The 19,851-nt window shown below is 36.6% G+C and overlaps 1 protein-coding gene across 8 annotated transcripts in view; it reads left to right on the top strand.

Moving 5' to 3' along the window:
• Nucleotides 1-19,851, top strand: part of ELF2 (E74 like ETS transcription factor 2) — a 114,917-nt gene that overhangs the window by 43,876 nt on the left and 51,190 nt on the right. For 5 of the 8 annotated variants that reach the window (XM_027598558.2, XM_027598560.2, XM_027598562.2 and 2 more), the window contains exon 4: nt 15,782-15,947. In XM_027598558.2, the coding sequence (XP_027454359.1) occupies nt 15,782-15,947 (166 nt within the window). Of the gene's footprint in view, nt 1-15,781; nt 15,948-19,851 lie in introns of those variants that run through there. The other 3 variants (XM_027598568.2, XM_027598571.2, XM_027598569.2) reach the window with 2 other exon arrangements.

The raw sequence follows: 19,851 nt of genomic DNA, 5'->3' as shown, positions 1-19,851 counted from the left end.
TTTGTTGTATAATTTTACTTTGTTGTATTTAACCCTAAGAAGGGAACCACCGAGAATAATAGGCAGAGTATATTTACCTTGTGCTGGTTTGGTGTCATTAATATGGGAAAAGAGTACAACAGTTTGTTTCTGGAAGACACTATATTTTTCTTCCTTTACATGGAACCCAGGTGTTCATGGCCTGGAGAACTACTTATTATGGAAGAAAGAGTCTGATAAATGAAGTCATTTTACCAAAGCATTATTGATTAATGATTTATGTGGTAGATAGCCTATGGGTAGTCACAGGCGTTTTAGGTAGTATGGCACTAGAATGGAGGAAATTATTCTTGGGGAACTCTTTCTTCAAATTATACTATGTAGATACACACTTGCTTTCATTTATTATTTGTTCCTTCAGCAAATATAAATTGACCACTTACTGTGCATCAAGTACTTTTTGAGACACTGGGAATAAAATATTTCAGAATGGCTATGAAGAATAAATTGGGGCTAGAGATAGATGGAGAGGTGGTAGGGGATGTTTTAGTTAGGGTGGTCAGGGAAGCCTTTTCTGAAGAGGTAGCATTTTATTTTATTTTAAAAAATTTTATTTATTTGAGAGGGAGAAAGAGCACAAGCAGGAGGAGTGGCAGAGGGAGAAGGAGATGGGGCTCGATCCCAGGACCCCAGGATCATGACCTGAGCCAAAGGCAGACACTTAACCAACTGAGCCATCCAGGCACCCTTGAAGAGGTAGCGTTTTAGTCTAGACCTAAATAAAGTAAGGGATTAGGCTGTAGAAATAGAAACATCTGGGGAAAGAGAATTCCAGGAAGAAATTGAAAAGTGACTAGTATCTGAAATATCTCCTAATATTACAAAAAGAATTTTTAGGATAGTGTATGTGAAAGATAGATTTAATATCTATACTCTAGAATGTAGGGTGGGGTGAAAAAATGACCTGTCAAAATTTTAAAATCATAGCTCCAGAATCTGAAGAAAAAAATAAATGTTTAAGAAGTTGTGGGCATTTGGAGAATTATTGATGATTTTTAGGCTTTTTTTTTTAACTATTCCTGATTATAAAAATAATGCATTTTATAAAATTAGAATAATTATATTTCTGGCAAAGAGACAAAAACCAAAGATACTAACTCTAGTCTTACTAATGAGTATAGATGCAAATATTAAAAAAAAGTAATAAATATATAAAATGCAGTCATATATTAAATCCAGGACTAAATAGGATTTTAGATACACAAGGATAATTCAATATTAAAAAAGAACAATTAATATATATACCTCTACTAATAAGACGCATGACCTATGATATGTTAATAGGGATAAAATACCTGATGAAATGAGATTTTATGAAATTGAATATCCATTCCTGATAATATAAATGTAGATAAATATTTCTGTAACATTATAAAAAATAACTGTTACAAATCAGTAGCGAGAATCCTATTTAATGGTGGAGTACTGAAGTATTTCCTTTAAAATTGGCAAGAAGATAAATATGGGCACTAGTGTAACTATTACGTAATATTTTCCTGTAATCAGACAAGATAATGAAAAATTATATAAACGTTAGAAAGAAGACCAAATTATTATCATTAGATAATATGATTCTCTACCTGGGAAAACCAGAGGAAGTCCATGAAAACCAATTAGAACTAATAAGAGTGCTTGGTAGTTTAGTGGGTACAAATTAACATTAAAAATATCTAGCTTTCTTTTGTAAGGAATTAGTTAGAAGAGCTCATGGAAAATAAGATTCCTTTCAGAAAATTAACAAAAAAATACTGAGGAATAGTGTTTAAAAGATATATGGGACTTCTTTGAAGACAATGAATTAATGATACTGAGGTACATGAAAGAAGACTTTGGTAAACAAAGATACGTACTTTGTACTTAGATAGGAGAGATGGAGTCAGTATTGTGGAGGATGTCATTTTCCTCCAGTTAGTCTATATATTTTATTCCATCTTTATCAAATGTTAGGGCATATTTGGGGGAAACTGATTATATGGACCTAGAGATTGTATGGAAGAATATATATGCAGGAATAACCAGAGCAGTTTTTGAAAAGGAAATATATAGCAGGTAAGTCTTGTAGAAATGGGAGTTAGTGCAGAAAAAAATAAAAAGGATTTAAATACATTTTTAAAAACACAGCAAATACAATTTTAGAGAGCATCTGTTTTCAGACAAATAAGATCAGGAGTTCTTCCACTTAGACTGTGATGGAATAACAGACCAGATTTTTATTCCCACCGTAATCAAGGAGGAAAATGAACAAAACATGTGAAAGCACAGTTTGAAACATTGGTGCAGTAGTCTGAATGTTTGTGACCCCCCAAAATTCATATGTTGAATCCTAACCCCAAACATGATGATACTGGGAGGTAGGGCCTTTGGGAGGTAATTAGGTCATGAGGTAGGAACTGTTATGCATGGGATTAGTGCTCTTATAAAAGGTTCCAGGGAGATCCCTTGCTCCTACTGCCATGCAAGAATCTGATAAGGAGTCCTTGACCTGGAAAAAAGACCCTCATCCAGTCATGTTGGCACCCTGATTTTGGACTTCTTGCTCCCAGAACTGTGAACAATAAGTTTCTACTGTTTATAAGCCACATAGTGGTATTTTGTTGCAGCAGCCTGAATGGACTAAGACATTTGAACATCAGGAAGCACAGGGCTATGCTTCCCAAGAGAAGAGCAGGTGATCTCTGATTGTACTGACTCATTCCTTGGAGCCACTTTCTGGATCACAGTGTAAGGAGGAGGAACCCCAAAAAAGAGTGACAGTGTCACTGAATTGAGGAAATAAAATTTGAAATTTGTGGTTTTTTTTGGGGGGGGTAGCAAAGCAAGGTTTATTGAGCGATTTAGTAAGCAATAACAAAGTGATAGTACAAAGCTCCCGAGGAGAGAGGGGACCCAAGAGGGTTGCCTAAAATTTGGAATTTGGAGAGGCAAACACTAATTGGAAGTGCAGAGTATCTGAGGGGAAGAAGCTACTCAGAGGAAGAATACCAGAACTCAGCCTCAGGTTCTCTGGATTTTAACTGAATACGCTTCCCAGATATAGTATGAAACTCCATGAAACCAGGCAAAGAATGACCAGAAAGGTATAAACTCAAAAATATACTGAAAAATCAGAGTTCACTCAGGGCTGGGAGATATTAGAATTCTAAACAGTTAGAAGGGAGAGTCCTTGTTAAATGCTCAGGGCATTCCTAGAGACTCCAGAAGAGTTATGCCTTCCAGTAGGGGTAAAGTAGCCCTGGAATAACGGGTAGTTCAAAGTTGCCCTAAAAAGTTAAAAAAACAGGCCTTGAAAAAGTTGACCCATAAGCAACTTTTTTTTTAAGATTTTATTTTTCAGTAATCTCTACACCCAACATGGGGCTTGAACTTACAATGCTGAGATCAAGAGCTGCATGCTCTTTAGACTGAACCAGCCAGGTGCCCCTTGACCCATGAGGAATTTAAATGTCGTAGTAAACATTATTGAAATACAACAACAGGGGACGCCTGGGTGGCTCAGTCAGTTAAGCATATGCCTTCGGCTCAGGTCATGATCCTGGAGTCCTGGGATCGAGTCCCACATCGGGCTCCTTGCTTGGCAGGGAGCCTGCTTCTGCCTCTGCTTCTGCTGCTCCCCCTGCTTGTGCTCTCTCTCTCTCTCTGACAAATAAATAAAATCTTTAAATAATAATAAATAAAAAATAAAATTTATTTTAAAAATAATAAAATAAAATATGATAATAGTATGTACATTGCACCCAACAGAGTAAAATTTACGTATCTAACACCCAACCATGTTAAATGCAAAGAAGGAGGAATAATACAACATATAACTTGAAGAAAAAAAAACTATCAAGACAGAAAAACAAATGATAGAGATGATGGAATTAGCAGATAAGACTTCAAAACAGCCATTATAAATATGCTCAACAATTTAAAAGAAAACATGAAACTCAGAGGAGAGGCCTAAAAGACGTAAAAAAACAAACATAACTTCCAGAAATGAAATTTATACTATTTGTAAAAATTGCACTGGGTAAGATTGAAAATAGATTAGGTACTACGGAAGAAGAGACAAGTGAATTTGAAAAGAGCAAAAGAAACTGCATTATGAAGCACAGAGAGAAAAACTGAAAAAAAAAAAACATGAACAAAGACTGTTACCTGTGAGAAATATCAAGTTGTCTAAAATACATGTAATTTGAGTCCCAGAATGAGAGGAGAGGAGGGAAACAGAAAAAGACAAATGAAGAAATAACAGCCATAAAAATTTTCAAGTTTGATGAAAAATATAAACCCTATAGATCTGAGAATCTTAACACCAAGCAGGATAAAGCAGAGAGCAAATAGACACTGAGGCACATTATTTTTTATTATTATTTTTGACACTGAGGCACATTGTAACAAAAATACTGAAAGCAGATTTCAGGAGAAAATCCTGAAAGCATGCAGAAAAAAAATATTACAGACAGAAGAACAAATTTAATGACGACAGACATCTTGACTGAAACTATGCAAGTCAGAAGATAATGACTTCTTTAAAATGCTGAAAAACTAAAACTTGTCGGCCTACAAATATATATCCAGTGAAAATGTCTTTCAAAAGTGAAACTTTTTTTCAGACCAATAAAAGGTGAAAGAATTTGTCAACCGCATTGGGTTATAAGAAATGTTAAAAGAAGTTCTACAGGCAGAAGGTAGATGATACCAAATGGAAACTTACATACGCACAGAGAAATGAAAAGCCCTGGAAATGTGTAGGTAAATATAAAATGCTTTTTAAAATCAGTTCTTAATTTTTAAAAAAGATATTTAAGACAAATAATAGCAGTGTATTGTGGGGTTTACAATGTGAAAAAGTAAATGTATGACAACAGTAAGCAAAGGATAGGAGGAGGGAACTGGAAGAATACTATTGCTTTTTACATTATATGTAAAGTAACATTACTTGTATATTAACTGTGATTAACATGTTGTAAAATCTAGAGAACCACTAAAAAATAAAGCAAAGAACTATTGATAGCAAGCAATTTTTGAATTAAAATGGATACTAAAAATACTTAATTCAGAAGATGACAGAGAATAAAGAGAAAGGAATAAATGAAACAACAGAGCAGGATGGTAGATTTAAACCCTGTTTTATTGATAGTATTAAATGTAAATATTCTAAACAGTGCAATTAAAATGCAGATATTGTCTGGTTGGGTTAAAAACCAAATTTGTTTATGTTTCATATAAAAAATTCATTTTAAGTATAACAATGTAGCATAAAAAAAGTATAGAAACAGATATACAATGCAATCGTTAATCATAGAAAAGCTGAAGTGGTTTCAGGACAAAAATATTACCAGGGTTAAAGATAGATATTTCATAAATGATAAAAGGACCATTTATCAAGAAATTGGTATGCCCTCAATTATTAGAGCTTCAAAATACACAAGGCAGGGGCGCCTGGGTGGCTCAGTTGTTAAGCGTCTACCTTCGGCTCAGGTCATGATCCCAGGGTCCTGGGATCAGGCCCCGCATCGGGCTCCCTGCTCAGCGGGAAGCCTGCTTCTCCCTCTCCCACTCCCCCTGCTTGTGTTCCTGCTCTTGCTTTTTGTCTCTCTCTGCCAAATAAATAAAATCTAAAAAAAAAACAAAAAAACCCCACAAGGCATAAAGTGACAGAGCTGAAAGAAAACATAGATAAATCCACAGTATTAGCTGGAGATTGCTGCATACCTCTCAGAAGCTGATAGGACAATTAGAGAATCAGTGAGGATATAGAAGACTTGAACAACATTATCAACCAACTTCACCTAACAGACATTTATGGGACTCTCTACCTAATAGTACCAGAGTACACATTTATTTCGAGTGCACATGGACAGTGAACCAAGATAGATCATATGCTGGGCTATATATCTCAATACTTTTTTTTTTTAGATTTTTTTTTATTTTTAAGTAATCTCTACACTCAATGTGAGGATCGAACTCACAACCCTGAGATCCAGAGTTACATGCTCCACCAAGCTAGGCAGGTGTACCTACACATCTCAGTACTTTTTAAATATATTTATTTATTTATTTGAGAGAGAGAGAGCATGAGCAGGGGAGAGGGGCTGAGGGAGGGAGAGGGGAGACAAGCGGAGTCCCTGCTAATCGAGGGGCCTGACTTGGAGCTTGATCCCACGACCCTGAGATTACAACCCTGAGATCACAACCTGAGCTGAAATCAAAAGTTGGATGCTTTCCTTTCTTGATTAAAACTCCCCATAGTGTAGGGATAGAGGGAACATAACTCAGTATCATAAAAGCCATATACAAAAAGCCCATAGAGAATATCATTCTCAACGGGGAAAAACTGAGAGCTTTCCCCCTAAGGTCAGGAACACAACAGGCATGTCCACTCTCACCACTGTTGTTCAACATAGTACTAGAAGTCCTAGCCTCAGCAATCAGACAACAAAAAGAAATAAAAGGTATCCAAATTGGCAAAGAGAAGTCAAACTCTCTTCACAAATGACATGGTAGATACTCTTATGTGGAAAACTGAAAAGACTCCACCCCAGAATTGCTAGAACTCATAGAGAAATTCAGCAAAGTGCCAGGATATAAAATCAATGCACAGAAATCAGTTGCATTTCTATACACTAACAATGAGAAGAAAGAGAAATTAAGGAGTCTGTCCCATTTACAATTGCACCCAAAATCGTAAGACACCTAGGAATAAACCTAACCAAAGAGGCAAAGGATCTGTACTCTGAAAACTGCACAACACTCATGAAAGAAATTGAGGAAGACACAAAGAAATGGAAAAAGATTCCATGCTCATGGAATGAAGAACAAATATTGTTAGGATGTCTGTGCTACCTAGAGCAATCTATATATTTAATGCAATCCCTATCAAAATACCATCAACATTTTTCACAGAGCTGGAACAGATAATCCTAAAATTTGTGTGGAACCAGAACAGACCCCGAATAGCCAGAGGAATGTTGAAAAAGAAAAGCAAAGCTGGTGGCATCACAATTCCGGACTTCCAGCTCTATTACAAAGCTATAATCATCAAGATAGTATGGTACTGGCACAGAAACAGACACATAGATCAGTGGAACAGAATAGAGAACCCAGAAGTGGACCCTGAACTCTATGGTCAACTAATCTTCAACAAAGCAGGAAAGAATATCCAATGGAAAAAAGACAGTCTCTTCAGCAAATGGTGTTGGGAAAATTGGACAGCCACATGCAGAAGAGTGAAACTGGACCATTTTCTTACCATACACAAAAATAAAGTCAAAATGGATGAGAGACCTAAATGTGAGACAGGAATCCATCAAAATCCTAGAGGAGAATACAGGCAGCAACCTCTTTTTTTTTTTTTTTAAAGATTTTATTTATTTATTTGAGAGAATGAGAGAGAGAGAGAGAGCATGTGCATGAGAGGGGGGAGGGTCAGAGGGAGCAGCAGACTCCCCGCCGAGCAGGGAGGCCGATGTGGGACTCGATCCCGGGACTCCAGGATCATGACCTGAGCCGAAGGCAGTCGCTTAACCAACTGAGCCACCCAGGCGCCCAGGCAGCAACCTCTTTGACCTTGGTCGCATCAACTTCTTGCTAGACATGTCTCCAAAGGTAAAGGAAACAAAGGCAAAAATGAACTATTAGGACTTCCATCAAGATAAAAATCTTCTGCACAGCAGAGGAAACAGTCGACAAAACCAAAAGACAACCGACAGAATGGGAGAAGGTATTTGCAAATGCCTTACCAGATAAAGGGCTAGTGTCCAAAATCTATAAAGAACTTCACAAACTCAACACCCAAGGAACAAATAATCCAGTCAAGAAATGGACAGAAGACACGAATAGACATTTCTCCAAAGAAGACATCCAAATGGACAACAGACACCTGAAAAAATGCTCAACACCTCTCGGCATTTAGGGAAATCCAAATCAAAACCACAATGAAATACGACCTTACACCAGTTAGAAGGGCTATTAATAAGTCAGGAAACAAATGTTGGTGAGGATGCAGAGAAAGGAGAAAGTTCTCACATTGCTGGTAAAAATGCAAGCTGGTACAGCCACTCTGGAAAACAGTATGCATGTTCCTCAAAATTTGACAGTAGAGCTACCATACGATCCAGCAACTGCACTACTAGGTATTTACCCCAAAGATACAAATGTAGTGATCTGAAGGGGCACCTGCCCCCCAATGTTTATAGCAGCAATGTCCGCACTAGCTGAACTATGGAAAGAGCGTAGGTGTCCACTGAGGGATGAACAGATAAAGAAGATGTGTGTGTGCGCATATATATATATATATATATATATATATATATATTACTCAGCCATGAAAAGAAATGAAATCTGGCCATTTGCAAGGATGTGGATGGAACTAGAGGGTATTATGCTAAGCGAAATAAGACAAGCAGAGAAAGACAATGATATAATTTCACTCATATGTGGAATTTAAGAAACAAAACAGAGAAGCATAGGGGAAGGGACGAAAAAAGAAAAGACAGAATCAGAGAGGGAGACAAAGCATAAGAGACTGTTAATCATAGGAAACGGGATTGCTGGAGGGTAGTGGATAGGGGGAATGGGGTAATTGGGTGATGGGCATTAAGGAGGGCATGTGATGTAATGAGCACTGCGTATGCGTATTATAAAGAACTGATGAATCACTGAACTCTACCTCTGAAATTAATAATACATTATATGTTAATTAATTGAATTTACATTAAAAAATGATCCCTCTATCCAAATAAAATAAAATATTAGTCTATGTTAAAAAAAAATTGGATGCTTAACCGACTGAACCACCCAGGCACCCTACATCTCAATACTTTTTAAAGAATTGAAATCGTACAGAGAAAGTTATTTGACCAAAGCAGAATTGTGTTAGAAATTAACAGCGAAAAACTCTTGCAAAATTCTCAAATATTTAGATATTAAACAGCTCACTTTAAAAAAAAAGATTTTATTTATTTGACAGAGAGACAGGGAGAGTGGGAACACAAGCAGGAGTGGGAGAAGGAGAAGCAGGCTTCCCGCTGAGCAGGGAGCCCAATGTGGGGCTCGATCCCAGGACACTGGGATCATGACCTGAGCTGAAGGCAGACGCTTAACGACTGAGCCACCCCAGGTGCCCCTAAACAGCTCACTTTTATATAACTCATGGATTAAAAATAAATCACAAGAGAAATTAGAGAATATCCTAATTGAATGGAAATGAGAACACAGTATATCAAAATTTGAGGGATGTAGTTAAAGCAGTGCTTCGAGGGAAATTATACCTTCAAATACTCTTATCAGGTAGAGGGAAATTATACCTTCAAATACTCTTATCAGGAAAAGAGTATAGTCTAAAATCATTTAAGCTTCCATCTCAATAAGCTATATAATATGAGGATCAAATTAAACCCAAAGTAGAAGGAAGGAAATAATAATAAAAACAGGTCAGTAAGGTAGAAAGTGGACAAACATTAGAGAAATTACCAGCTGGTCCTTTAAAAAATTAATAAAATTGATAAATCTCTAAGTAGACTGAAGAAAAAAAAAACTATGAGGCAAAAATTACTAATATAGGGCGCCAGGATGGCTCAGTCGATTAAGCGTCTGCCTTCGGGTCAGGTCATGATCCCAGGGTCCTGGGATTGAGCCCCACATCGGGCTCCCTGCTCCGCGGGAAGCCTGCTTCTCCCTCTTCCACCCCCCTGCTTGTGTTCCCTCTCTCGCTGTGTCTCTCTCTGTCAAATAAATAAATAAAATCTTTAAAAAATTACTAATATAAGGGATGAAAGAGTCATTAGTATTGACACTAAATATTATGAACAACTTTATGCCAATAAAGCTTGGCAACCCAGATGAAATGGCCAAGAACCTTGAAAGTCATTCCAAAAGGAGTAACAAGTCTGAATAGCCCTCTATCTTAAAATAAATTGAATTCCTAGACAAAACCTTTTTCACAAAGAAACTTCCAGGGCAAATTGGCTTTATTGATTGTGTAGGCCTGCATTTATTTATTTATTTATTTATTTTTAAGTAGACTCCTAACCCAGTGCAGAGCCCAAGGCAAGGCTTGAACTCACAGTCCTGAGATCAGAGCCCTGAGATCAGGACCTGAGCTGAGATCAAGAGTCAGACACTCAAGTGACTGAGCCACCCAGGTGCCCTGTCTTTATTGATGATTTATTTATTTATTTTTAAAGATTTTATTTATTTGACAGAGATGGCGAGAGAGGGAACACAAGCAGGGGGAGAAGGAGAAGCAGGCTTCCCATGGAGCAGGGAGCCCGATGCGGGGGTCAATCCCAGGACCCTGGGATCATGACCAGAGCTGAAGGCAGATGCTGAACCGACTGAGCCACCCGGGCGCCCCTTTATTGGATGATTTAACAAGGATTTAGGGAAGAAATAATAATCTTACATAACTCTTTCAGAAAATAGACAACATAGCATTTCCTAACTCATTTTGAGGCCAGCATTATTCTGATACCAAGACCAGACATACATAGGAAAAGAAAACTACAAACAATATCCTTCATAGGCATAGACAAAAACATTCTTGATAAAATACTAGCATTTAAACCCAGTAATATATAAAAGGGATTGTATGTCCCCAAATGGGGTTTATCCCAGCAAGGTAGGTTTAATCAATGTAATTAATCACATTAACAAAATAAAAAGGAAAAATCTTGTGGTCATATCAATAGACACAGAAAACCCATTTGCCAAAATTCAACACCTATTTATTACACAAATTCCCTAAATTAGTAATAAGGGCAACTTCTTCAACCTGATAAGTGCATCTGTGAAGAACCCACAGCCTACATCATGCTTAAAGGTGAAAAGGCGGGGAGGGGGGGCGCCTGGGTGGCTCAGTTGTTAAGCATACGCCTTTGGCTCAGGTCATGATCCCAGGGTCTTGGGATCAAGCCCTGCATCAGGCTCCCTGCTCAGCAGGAAGCCTGCTTCTCCCGCTCCCACTCTCCCTGCTTGTGTTCCTTCTCTTGCTGTGTCTCTTTTTGTCAAATAAATAAATAAAATCTTAAAAAAAACAGTGAAAAGGGGAATGTTTTCCTTTTAAGGTTGATAGCAAAGCAAAGATGTCTACTCTAACTTTAACATTGCAGTGGCAACATTGCTGCAGGGCAAGAGAAGTAAAAAGACATACGGATTGGAAAAGAAGAAGTAAAACTGTCTTTATTTCTAAATGATACAATTATGCATACAGAAATTCTTAAGAAATCTACACAACTGTTAGAACTAATAAATTTAGAACAGTGAATGTGTAAAAATCATGTTCATATATCTTAGCAAAATACAACTGGAAAATGAAATTTAAGAAGCAGTACTGTTTAGCAGCATCAAAATAATATAGGGATAGGTTTAATGAAGTAAATAAAAGATCTGTATCCAGGGCGCCTGGGTGGCTCAGATGGTTAAGCATCTGCCTTCAGCTCAGGTCATGATCCCAGGATCCTGGGATCGAGTCCCGCATCAGGCTCCCTGCTCGGAAGGGGGCCTGCTTCTTCCTCTCCCTCTGCTGCTCCCCCTGCTTGTGCTCTTTCGCTCTCTATGTCAGATAAATAAAATCTTTAAAAAAAAATCTGTATGCAGACAACCATAACATATTGTTGAGAGAAATTAAAGACCTGAATAAATGAAGAGTTATACCATGTTTATGGATTGGAAGACTTATGCTAAAACAAAGTTAGAGGGCTTATCCACCTGATTTAAGGACTTACCATGAAGTTCCAGTAATTGAGACAGTGTGCTAACAGACATGTAGATCAGTGGAACATTGTATAGATCCACATAACAGTGATTAATTTTCAATAATGGTGATAATTTGGTGGAGAAAGGATAGTCTTTTAAACAAATAATGGTGGAACTGCTGGACATCCATATGCAAATTAATGAACTCAATCCTTTCTCACATACACAATGAATAACTCAAAATTGATCATAGAATTAAATGTTTAAACTATAAAAACTTCTGGAAGAAAACACAGAAGAAAATTTTTTCAATTTTGAATTAGGCAATGGTTTCTTAGATTGAACACAAAAACATGAAAAAAGCTTTAAAAGAAAAAATGAATTTCATTTAAATTAAAAACTTCTTAAAAACTCCATTAAAGGGCTCCTGGGTGTCTCAGTTGCTTCAAGCGTCTGCCTTCAGCTCAGGTCATGATCCCGGAGTCCTGGGATTAGCCCCACGTCAGGCTCCCTACTCAGTGGGGAGCCTGCTTCTCCCTCTTCTCTGCTGCTCACCCTGCTCGTGCTCTCTCTCTCAAATAAATAAAATCTTTTAAAAAACAAAAAAATTCCATTAAAATGAAAAAGTGAAGCCAAGATTCGAAAAAATATTTACAATATATACTGACAAAGGATTTATATTTAGAATATATAAAATAAATTGGAGGGGTGCCTGGGTGGCTCAGTCCTTTAAGTGTCTGCCTTCCGCTCCGGTCATGATCCCAGGGTCCTGGGATGGAGCCTCAGTGGGGAGGCTGCTTCTCTCTCTGACCCTCTCCCCTCTCATGCTCTCTCTCTCTCTCCTCTCAGTCATCTCTCTCAAACAAATAAAATCTTTAAAAAAAAAAGAATCTGGAGATAATCCATTAAAATGGGAAAAAGATTTGAATGGTTAATAATATGAATGGCCAATAAGTGCATATAAAAATGCCCAGTATTATTCACTATCAGGGAAACACAATTAAAACCACAGGGAGATACTACTACATACTTACACAGAATGGCAAAAATAACAGGGATGCTCTATGTTAGAGGGACGCCTGGGTGGCTCAGTTGGTTAAACGTTTTTCTTCAGGTCGGGTCATGATCCTGGGGTCCTGGGATCCAGTCCCTCATGGTGCTCCTTGCTCAGCAGGGAGTCTGCTTCTCCCTCTCCCTCTGCTTCTCCCCCAGCTTGTGCTGTCTCTCTACCTAATTAAATAAGTAAATTAATTAATAAATAAAATTGCTCGTGTTCATGAGCCTACAATTGTCTTCCACATCTATCAAAATTCTTTTCATCCATTCAGGACCCTGTTCTAGGAAGTTTTCTATAATCCCCCAGTCTGAATCAATTCAACACATAACATGTGGGTTGAGGGTTATACTTCAAAGAGTGTTAAAAATTATTGTTTTGTATGTCCAATTTTTCTTTTAGACATATGGGAAGTCATGAAAGCTTTTTTGTACAAAGAAGTAATACAGACAATTCTGATTGTAATGTGAAAAGATGCCCTCCAAAGTTGAGGGCAAATAGAAGGTTTGAATACTATTACTAACGTTACACTATGACAATTAGCTATCGCTAATTGAGTATTTAGTCTGTTCTAAACACTCTTACAAAAAGAATAAATATTAGCTCTCAATCAGGTTTAAAATAGAAATTAATATTATTTTAGAATATTAAGTGTGCCCCTCTCAATACCCCCAGAGGTGCCATTATCCTGATGTATGTGGTAATACGCCTTTACTTTTCTTTATAGCTTTATTGTCTTTGGATATACTCCTAAACAACATGTGGTTTACTCTGAAAAAATGAATAATGTCCCAAGCTAACTGAGTTAAGAAAGGGTAGCATTACCACAGTTAAAGCTTCCAGGAAAAGGAAGATTAGTCTGGCATCAGGTTCACTGAGTTTCAAGAGGTTCTACTCAGGAAATCAGTAAGGAATGTCATGAGTTACATCTTGGAAACATAGGGTCATCTTGGTCAGGTTTCAGGCAGTGGTGTGACCTGGTGTTACAGGTTTGTTCAGCAGGTGTATATACAGTCACGGGGGAAGAATACTATCTGCTTTTGTTTGTTTCTAAGCTCTTTGTGGCCTTCTTCTAACAGTTAAGAGTAGATCAAAGCAGAACACATCTAGGAGGTGAAATGAGTGTTCTTAGCTGTTCTAGGTAGCAATGCAAAGTAGATATATCAAAGCAAGCCAAATATGAATAAAAACTGGGAATAGGCTTATCTGGACACTCTGTCCTTAGGAATAATGTGAGTGGCTATTTTGGTGATGACAGTTTATTATCCTGTCTCAGGAATCATGTTCCTACAATCCAGACTGGTTGCCCTATAAATCTAGTGCATAGCCCTGGAATCTCTCTTCACAATCCTCCTCAAAATTACTATTGTCTCTCTCCCATTTTGAATCTCCCATATTGTCTATCTTAAGTTGTTGTCTTTATTAAAATTTTACTTTTTTTTTGATGAAATACACTCTCCACTTGCTTCTTGAGAAAGGATGTATAGAAGGTAAATGTTTTGAGATCTTTCATATTTGAGAAAATACCTAATTTTCATAAGATGATTTGACTGGCTGAACAATTCTAGGTTAGAAATCATTTTCCTTTCTAATTTGAAGAAGTGGTTTCACTGTCATTTTCCTCCTAATACGACTGTTGAGAAGACTGAAGTCCGAGTCCATATTCTTTGTATGTGACCTGCATTTTCTCTCTAGAAACTTGTAGAATCTTCCTTTTTGTCCCCAGTGTTGTGATATTTCACAGTGGTGTGCCTCAGGGTAGGTCTCCCTTAAATTTTTATTGTAAATATCTGGTAGGTCCTTTCGAATGGGCAGCTCGTATCTGTCAGCTCAGGAAATTTTCTAGAACTCTTTCATTTCTTTCCAACCTTTTTTTTCTCCCCTATTTTCTTCTTCTGGAACTCTGTTATTCAGATATTGGACCTCCTGGACTGGTCCTCTAATACCATTCTCTTTTCTCCCCTATTTTTCAAAACTTCATCTTGTTTCTGGAAGACTGCCTCAGTTTTATCTTCCAAGCCTCTGTCTTTTTTTTTTTTTTCAAGCCTCTGTCTTTTTTATTTCAGGTATCATGTTTTTAACTTCTAAGAACTTTCTCTTTCTTTATTAAATTGTATTCTTTTCTTATTTTATGGATATAATATCTTATCTCTATGAGGAATATCCCCTGTATGTGTGTAGGTGTGTGTACATATATGTATATGTTCTGTGGTAGAGGCTTTTCCTTAGATGAGTGGTAATACTTGGCTGTCTGTTCATCCTTAAAAGTGGAGGACTAAAAAGCTGATTGAAAACTCTTTTTGGTGCAGTATCGATACTAACAAATGTGCCTAATATACCTCAAAGATGGTTTTGTTTTTCCATCACCAGAAAGTTAATTCTCCAATCTTCTGCTGAGATGAGGGCCAGTTGCCTAGCATCATGGAGGAGGGAACGGGTCTAGGAATCAAAGTGCTTTTCAAACAGCTTTAATGGGATTTTCCTGTTTGAACCCTTCCTCTTTCTCTACACCTGCTGCTCCATTTCCAGGAGTAATGGGTATTGCTTTCTGTGGGTTCTCCAGTATAAAGTGTGTTGTTTCTCAGCTTCTTTTTGCTGTCAGGCTGTGATTTGGCTTTCCTGGGTCTGCTAAACCATTTCATAACACTTATTCATCCACTTTCAATCTTCCAAGATTCTGTTGCTCTTATCTCTTCTCCTTATGGGTTTGTGTTGAAAAGTCTTTTACTTCATTTTTGTGAGTTTCATGAGAGTGCAATTATATGCATGTTTTTAATTTGTCATCTTAATCCTAAAGCCCTGCTTATTTAAAATGTTACCTCCTGAGACTTGAAAAAGATTATTAAAGTTCCCTTTTCATCTCTTGTTTTGGTTTTTACATTCATAATTACAGTACATGAAACTCATTGTGTAGCCCCCTTGAGACTATGTGAACTCAAGTATTTATACGTAAATCCAGAATTTGTGAATAATAAGGTTGATTGTTTTCTAAATTTGCTCTTGTAGGAAAGTGAAAAGGTTTCTGAATATCCAGCAGTGATTGTGGAGCCAGTTCCAAGTGCCAGATTAGAGCAGGGCTATGCAGCCCAGGTTCTGGTCTATGATGATGAGACTTACATGATGCAAGATGTGGCAGAAGAACAAGAAGTTGAGACCGAGAATGTGGAAACAGGTAGACATCTCATAAAATGTTCATTATTTGTAACTTCTTATTTTATAAGTGTCAATATTACTATTGCCAAATGAGTACTATACCAAAGAACCTCTTTTTGCGTGGAAACCAGTGAAACATCTTTTATTTAGGGGAATTATTATAAAGTTCTTCATTACAATTCTTTGGAGTATAACAGGTCTCATATCGTGGACCCTAAGGACAAGATTACAGGCCCATAATAATAAAATTATCATTTCTTCTCTGAGAATGTAAATATTGACTAGTAACTAACTTATAGAAGCCCATAGGCTAGTATATGAGGGTAACTTTTTAATTCAAAAATAAAGACAGTATTCTCATTCTGTAACGGATTAAGTTTCTTTGAATCACTAGTGCTGGAGCAGTATGATTCCTTTTTTCTTAGATCAGAAGCATCTTTGTAGCAGTCTATCAGAGTCTTCCCTTTTTGTCTTCTGAGAAATTTTGGTATTTCAGTCTGTCTATGGTGAGATAACTATATGTTTAATTGGAGATTAATATATATAATCCTTGGAAAACTTTTTTTTTTTTTAAGATTTTATTTGACAGAGAGAGACATAGTGAGAGAGGGAACACAAGCCGGGCGAGTGGGAGAGGGAGAAGCAGTCTTCCTGTGGAGCAGGGAGCCCCATGCGGGGCTCGATCCCAGGACCTTGGGATCATGACCTGAGCGGAAGGCAGTCGCTTAAGGACTGAGCCACCCAGGCGCCCCCTTGGAAACCTTTCATTTTTGCCACTGACTATAAAGAAAATAGAGTATTGTACCAGAAAGATTGTAGTGATTATTTTGTAATAATAAATATTAAAATTTATCTTTAGCTCTTAAGGGAGAAAAAGAATCCTTATACTTGGTTTACAATTCTAATAAACACTCTTAAATATTTATTTATTTATTTATTTATTTATTTATTTATTTATTTATTTAGGCTCCATGCCCAACATGGAGCCCAACATTAGGCTTGAACTCACGACCATGAGATCAAGACCTGAGCTGAGGTCAAGAGCTGGATGCTTAACTGACTGAGCCACCTAGGTGCCTCATCACTCTTAAGTATTTAGTAAGTTTCTATAAATGTAGCAAAGTCCCATGATTAAAAATTTTGAAATTTGATGTTTTTCTGCTTGTTGAAGCTCAGTAGCACTCCCTAAGACTACTAGCTTCTTCTAGCTTACTGCTGTGCTTCCTCCAGTTTTATTTTTATTTTATTTTTTCCTCCAGTTTTATTTTTTATTGAGCTGAGGGATTAAAAGTTACCTTGCTCTGCAGAGCAATGATGACAACAGTGCCAGCAAACCCCTGTGAAGTGATAATCAATTCATTTTCTCAAAATAGGTAGCCAAACACTTTATATAGGCTTTGTGACTGGACTGGAGTGGTACTTGATTTACAGCAGATAATGCAAGTGGCAGGAAGATACATATGTGTTTTTTTTGAGGGTTTTGGAGAGTTTTCCAGTCTGAAGCTAGAAGCATCATGGCAGACATGAATTTTCTTCTTGAAAAGACTAGTTAAATGTATTATGCAGGATGATATTTTGAAGTAGATATTGTAACTGATTTTATTATAGGACTGTAACTAGGGTGTAACTAAACAGAAAATTAATAGCACAAGAGAAGAAAGCATGATAGCTTAAGTTGAGTGAAAAAAAAACCTGTTTGAAATTTCTGGAAAATGTTTTGATCAAAAAAATAAGGAAGACTATGATTTTGGTAGCAAATTGGAAACTTCGTAAAGTATGAAAACTACAGTACCAAATTCCCATTATTAGAAAATTAGGCATACTTATCACATTAAAACACCAGAGTAGGTCAGCCAAATCTTATTGGTTGTATAATTGATGATCAGTGCTTCATTAATTTAAATTACTCAAGTAAAAGCAATTCCAAATAGGAAGACAATATAATCTGTTCAAGGGATTTTATTTTCTTAGTTATCTTGAACTCTGAGGATGATGATAATCATTTGCAGGGCAGAGATATGAATGATTGTAATATTGAAAAAGGGGATATACATAGTCTGGCTAAAAGAGTAGTTACTTTTGTGATATTTTGAAAATGGTTTTTGACTAGTTGATAATATTTTTTAGATTGGTTTTTCTTCAAAACTAAAAGGAAATGTTAGTAAATAACTTACATTATTCTAAAATAGTCTAGAAGTACTTGAGAAGTTCATCTTAAACATTTTTAATTCTATTCTGGTTCATTTTTTAAAAATCTATGTTTGCTTTATTACTTCAAGAAATAAAGAATAGTATAGTATAGCTATTCTTGTCTCTCTTTACAGAATAACACTGTAAAACTTAGAATTCATTTATAACTCTGTTAAAGGCAATACCAAATTCAGACTGAAATCTGCCGGCTCATACATCTCATACATCTATAATCAGAACAATTTAAAACACTCCCATTTATTCATCATAAGGCATGTGGAACTTGAGACTACAATATACTGAGTTACTTGAAAATACTATGGCTCATGGGTTTTTAATGTAACTTTATAAGGATTGTTAATATATATAGATTAGTTTATAGAGTCAGCTAATCTGAACTTAATTTTGTTTTTTTTTAAGATTTTTATTTATTTATTGTTTGACAGAGAGAGACACAGCAAGAGAGGGAATACAAGCAGGGGGAGCGGGAGGGGGAGAAGCAGACTTCCCGCTGAGCAGGGAGCCCGATGTGGGGCTCAATCCCAGGACCCTGGGATCATGACCCGAACCGAAGGCAGACGCCTAACGACTGAGCCACCCAGGTGCCCCTTAATTTTGTTTTTATTTAAAGAATAAAATGCATTTTAAAAAAGATTTTATTTTTAAGTAATCTCCACACCGAACATGGGGCTCGAATTTACAACCCCAAGATTCAAGAGTCCCATGCTCTACCGACTGAACCAGCCAGGCACCCCGTAAAGAATAAAAAGCATTTTTAACAAGTTAAAATCTGAATAAATTTTCATTCTTCTGACATTTAGAACATATACATATAAATAAATGTTGTTATGACTTATCCTGATGTATGTTTCCTTTTAGGTAGTAGATTAGGATCAGGTTTGTTTCTTGTGGTGCTATAAATTTTTAACTTAAATTCCAGATACATATAGGCTTTGGAGAAGAAGCTGGGAAGAAAAGGAAAGGAGTATTTATAAGATGTCTACAACGGTTTTTATTTGGTGAATTGGTGGAAATGAGATCCTTATAGAATAAGATTTCCTTTTGTACGTCTAGGAAATGCTTCCTGGAATGCTCCTACATTATAACTTAGATGATATTAGTCTAAAAAATGTTCATAATTATATTTATTGACCTGTTATATCAGTTCTCTTCATGTTTACATCGAAGTTTTTCTTCTTTTATTCCTATATACCCATATATTTATGTTTCTACCAGAAACAGTGTTCATGATGAAATCCAGGCAGGAGTATTAAAATTATATAGTGATGTACACTTAGCCATCTTACTTACTTTATGTATAAAATGATTTCTCATTTTGTTAGTAGTAAATGCCTTTTATAGACAAAGAAAATGTACGTTTTTCTCATGGAGCTTATGAGTAATAGTAATCCTCTCAAATTTTATAGGAAAAACCAAATATGTTTGAGACTTTAAGCGTATTTATCTAAACCTATAAATTGCTTTTTAAAAAAAAGTAAATTGCTTTTTGATGATAACTGGAGGTCAGGAATCATAAAGAGTCTTTGAGGAATAGTAATGAAGTATGAATGAATGGTGGTCTTGACTGGCAGGCTGGAAATACTTTTGCCAGTGGCTGCAGGGTCCACGAGCTCTGGAGGCCTGCTAGATAGACTGAGGGCGTGAGTTGGGGATGGAAAGGAGTCTCTGGGATTCCCTACTAAGATTTGAAAATGCAGTTTTTATGTTCACTC

Source organism: Zalophus californianus, chromosome 2, assembly GCF_009762305.2.
Source record: "Zalophus californianus isolate mZalCal1 chromosome 2, mZalCal1.pri.v2, whole genome shotgun sequence".
Lineage (NCBI taxonomy): Eukaryota > Metazoa > Chordata > Mammalia > Carnivora > Otariidae > Zalophus > Zalophus californianus.
Note: the sequence above shows the minus strand (reverse complement) of the source record. Positions and strands in the feature narration are given on the sequence as shown.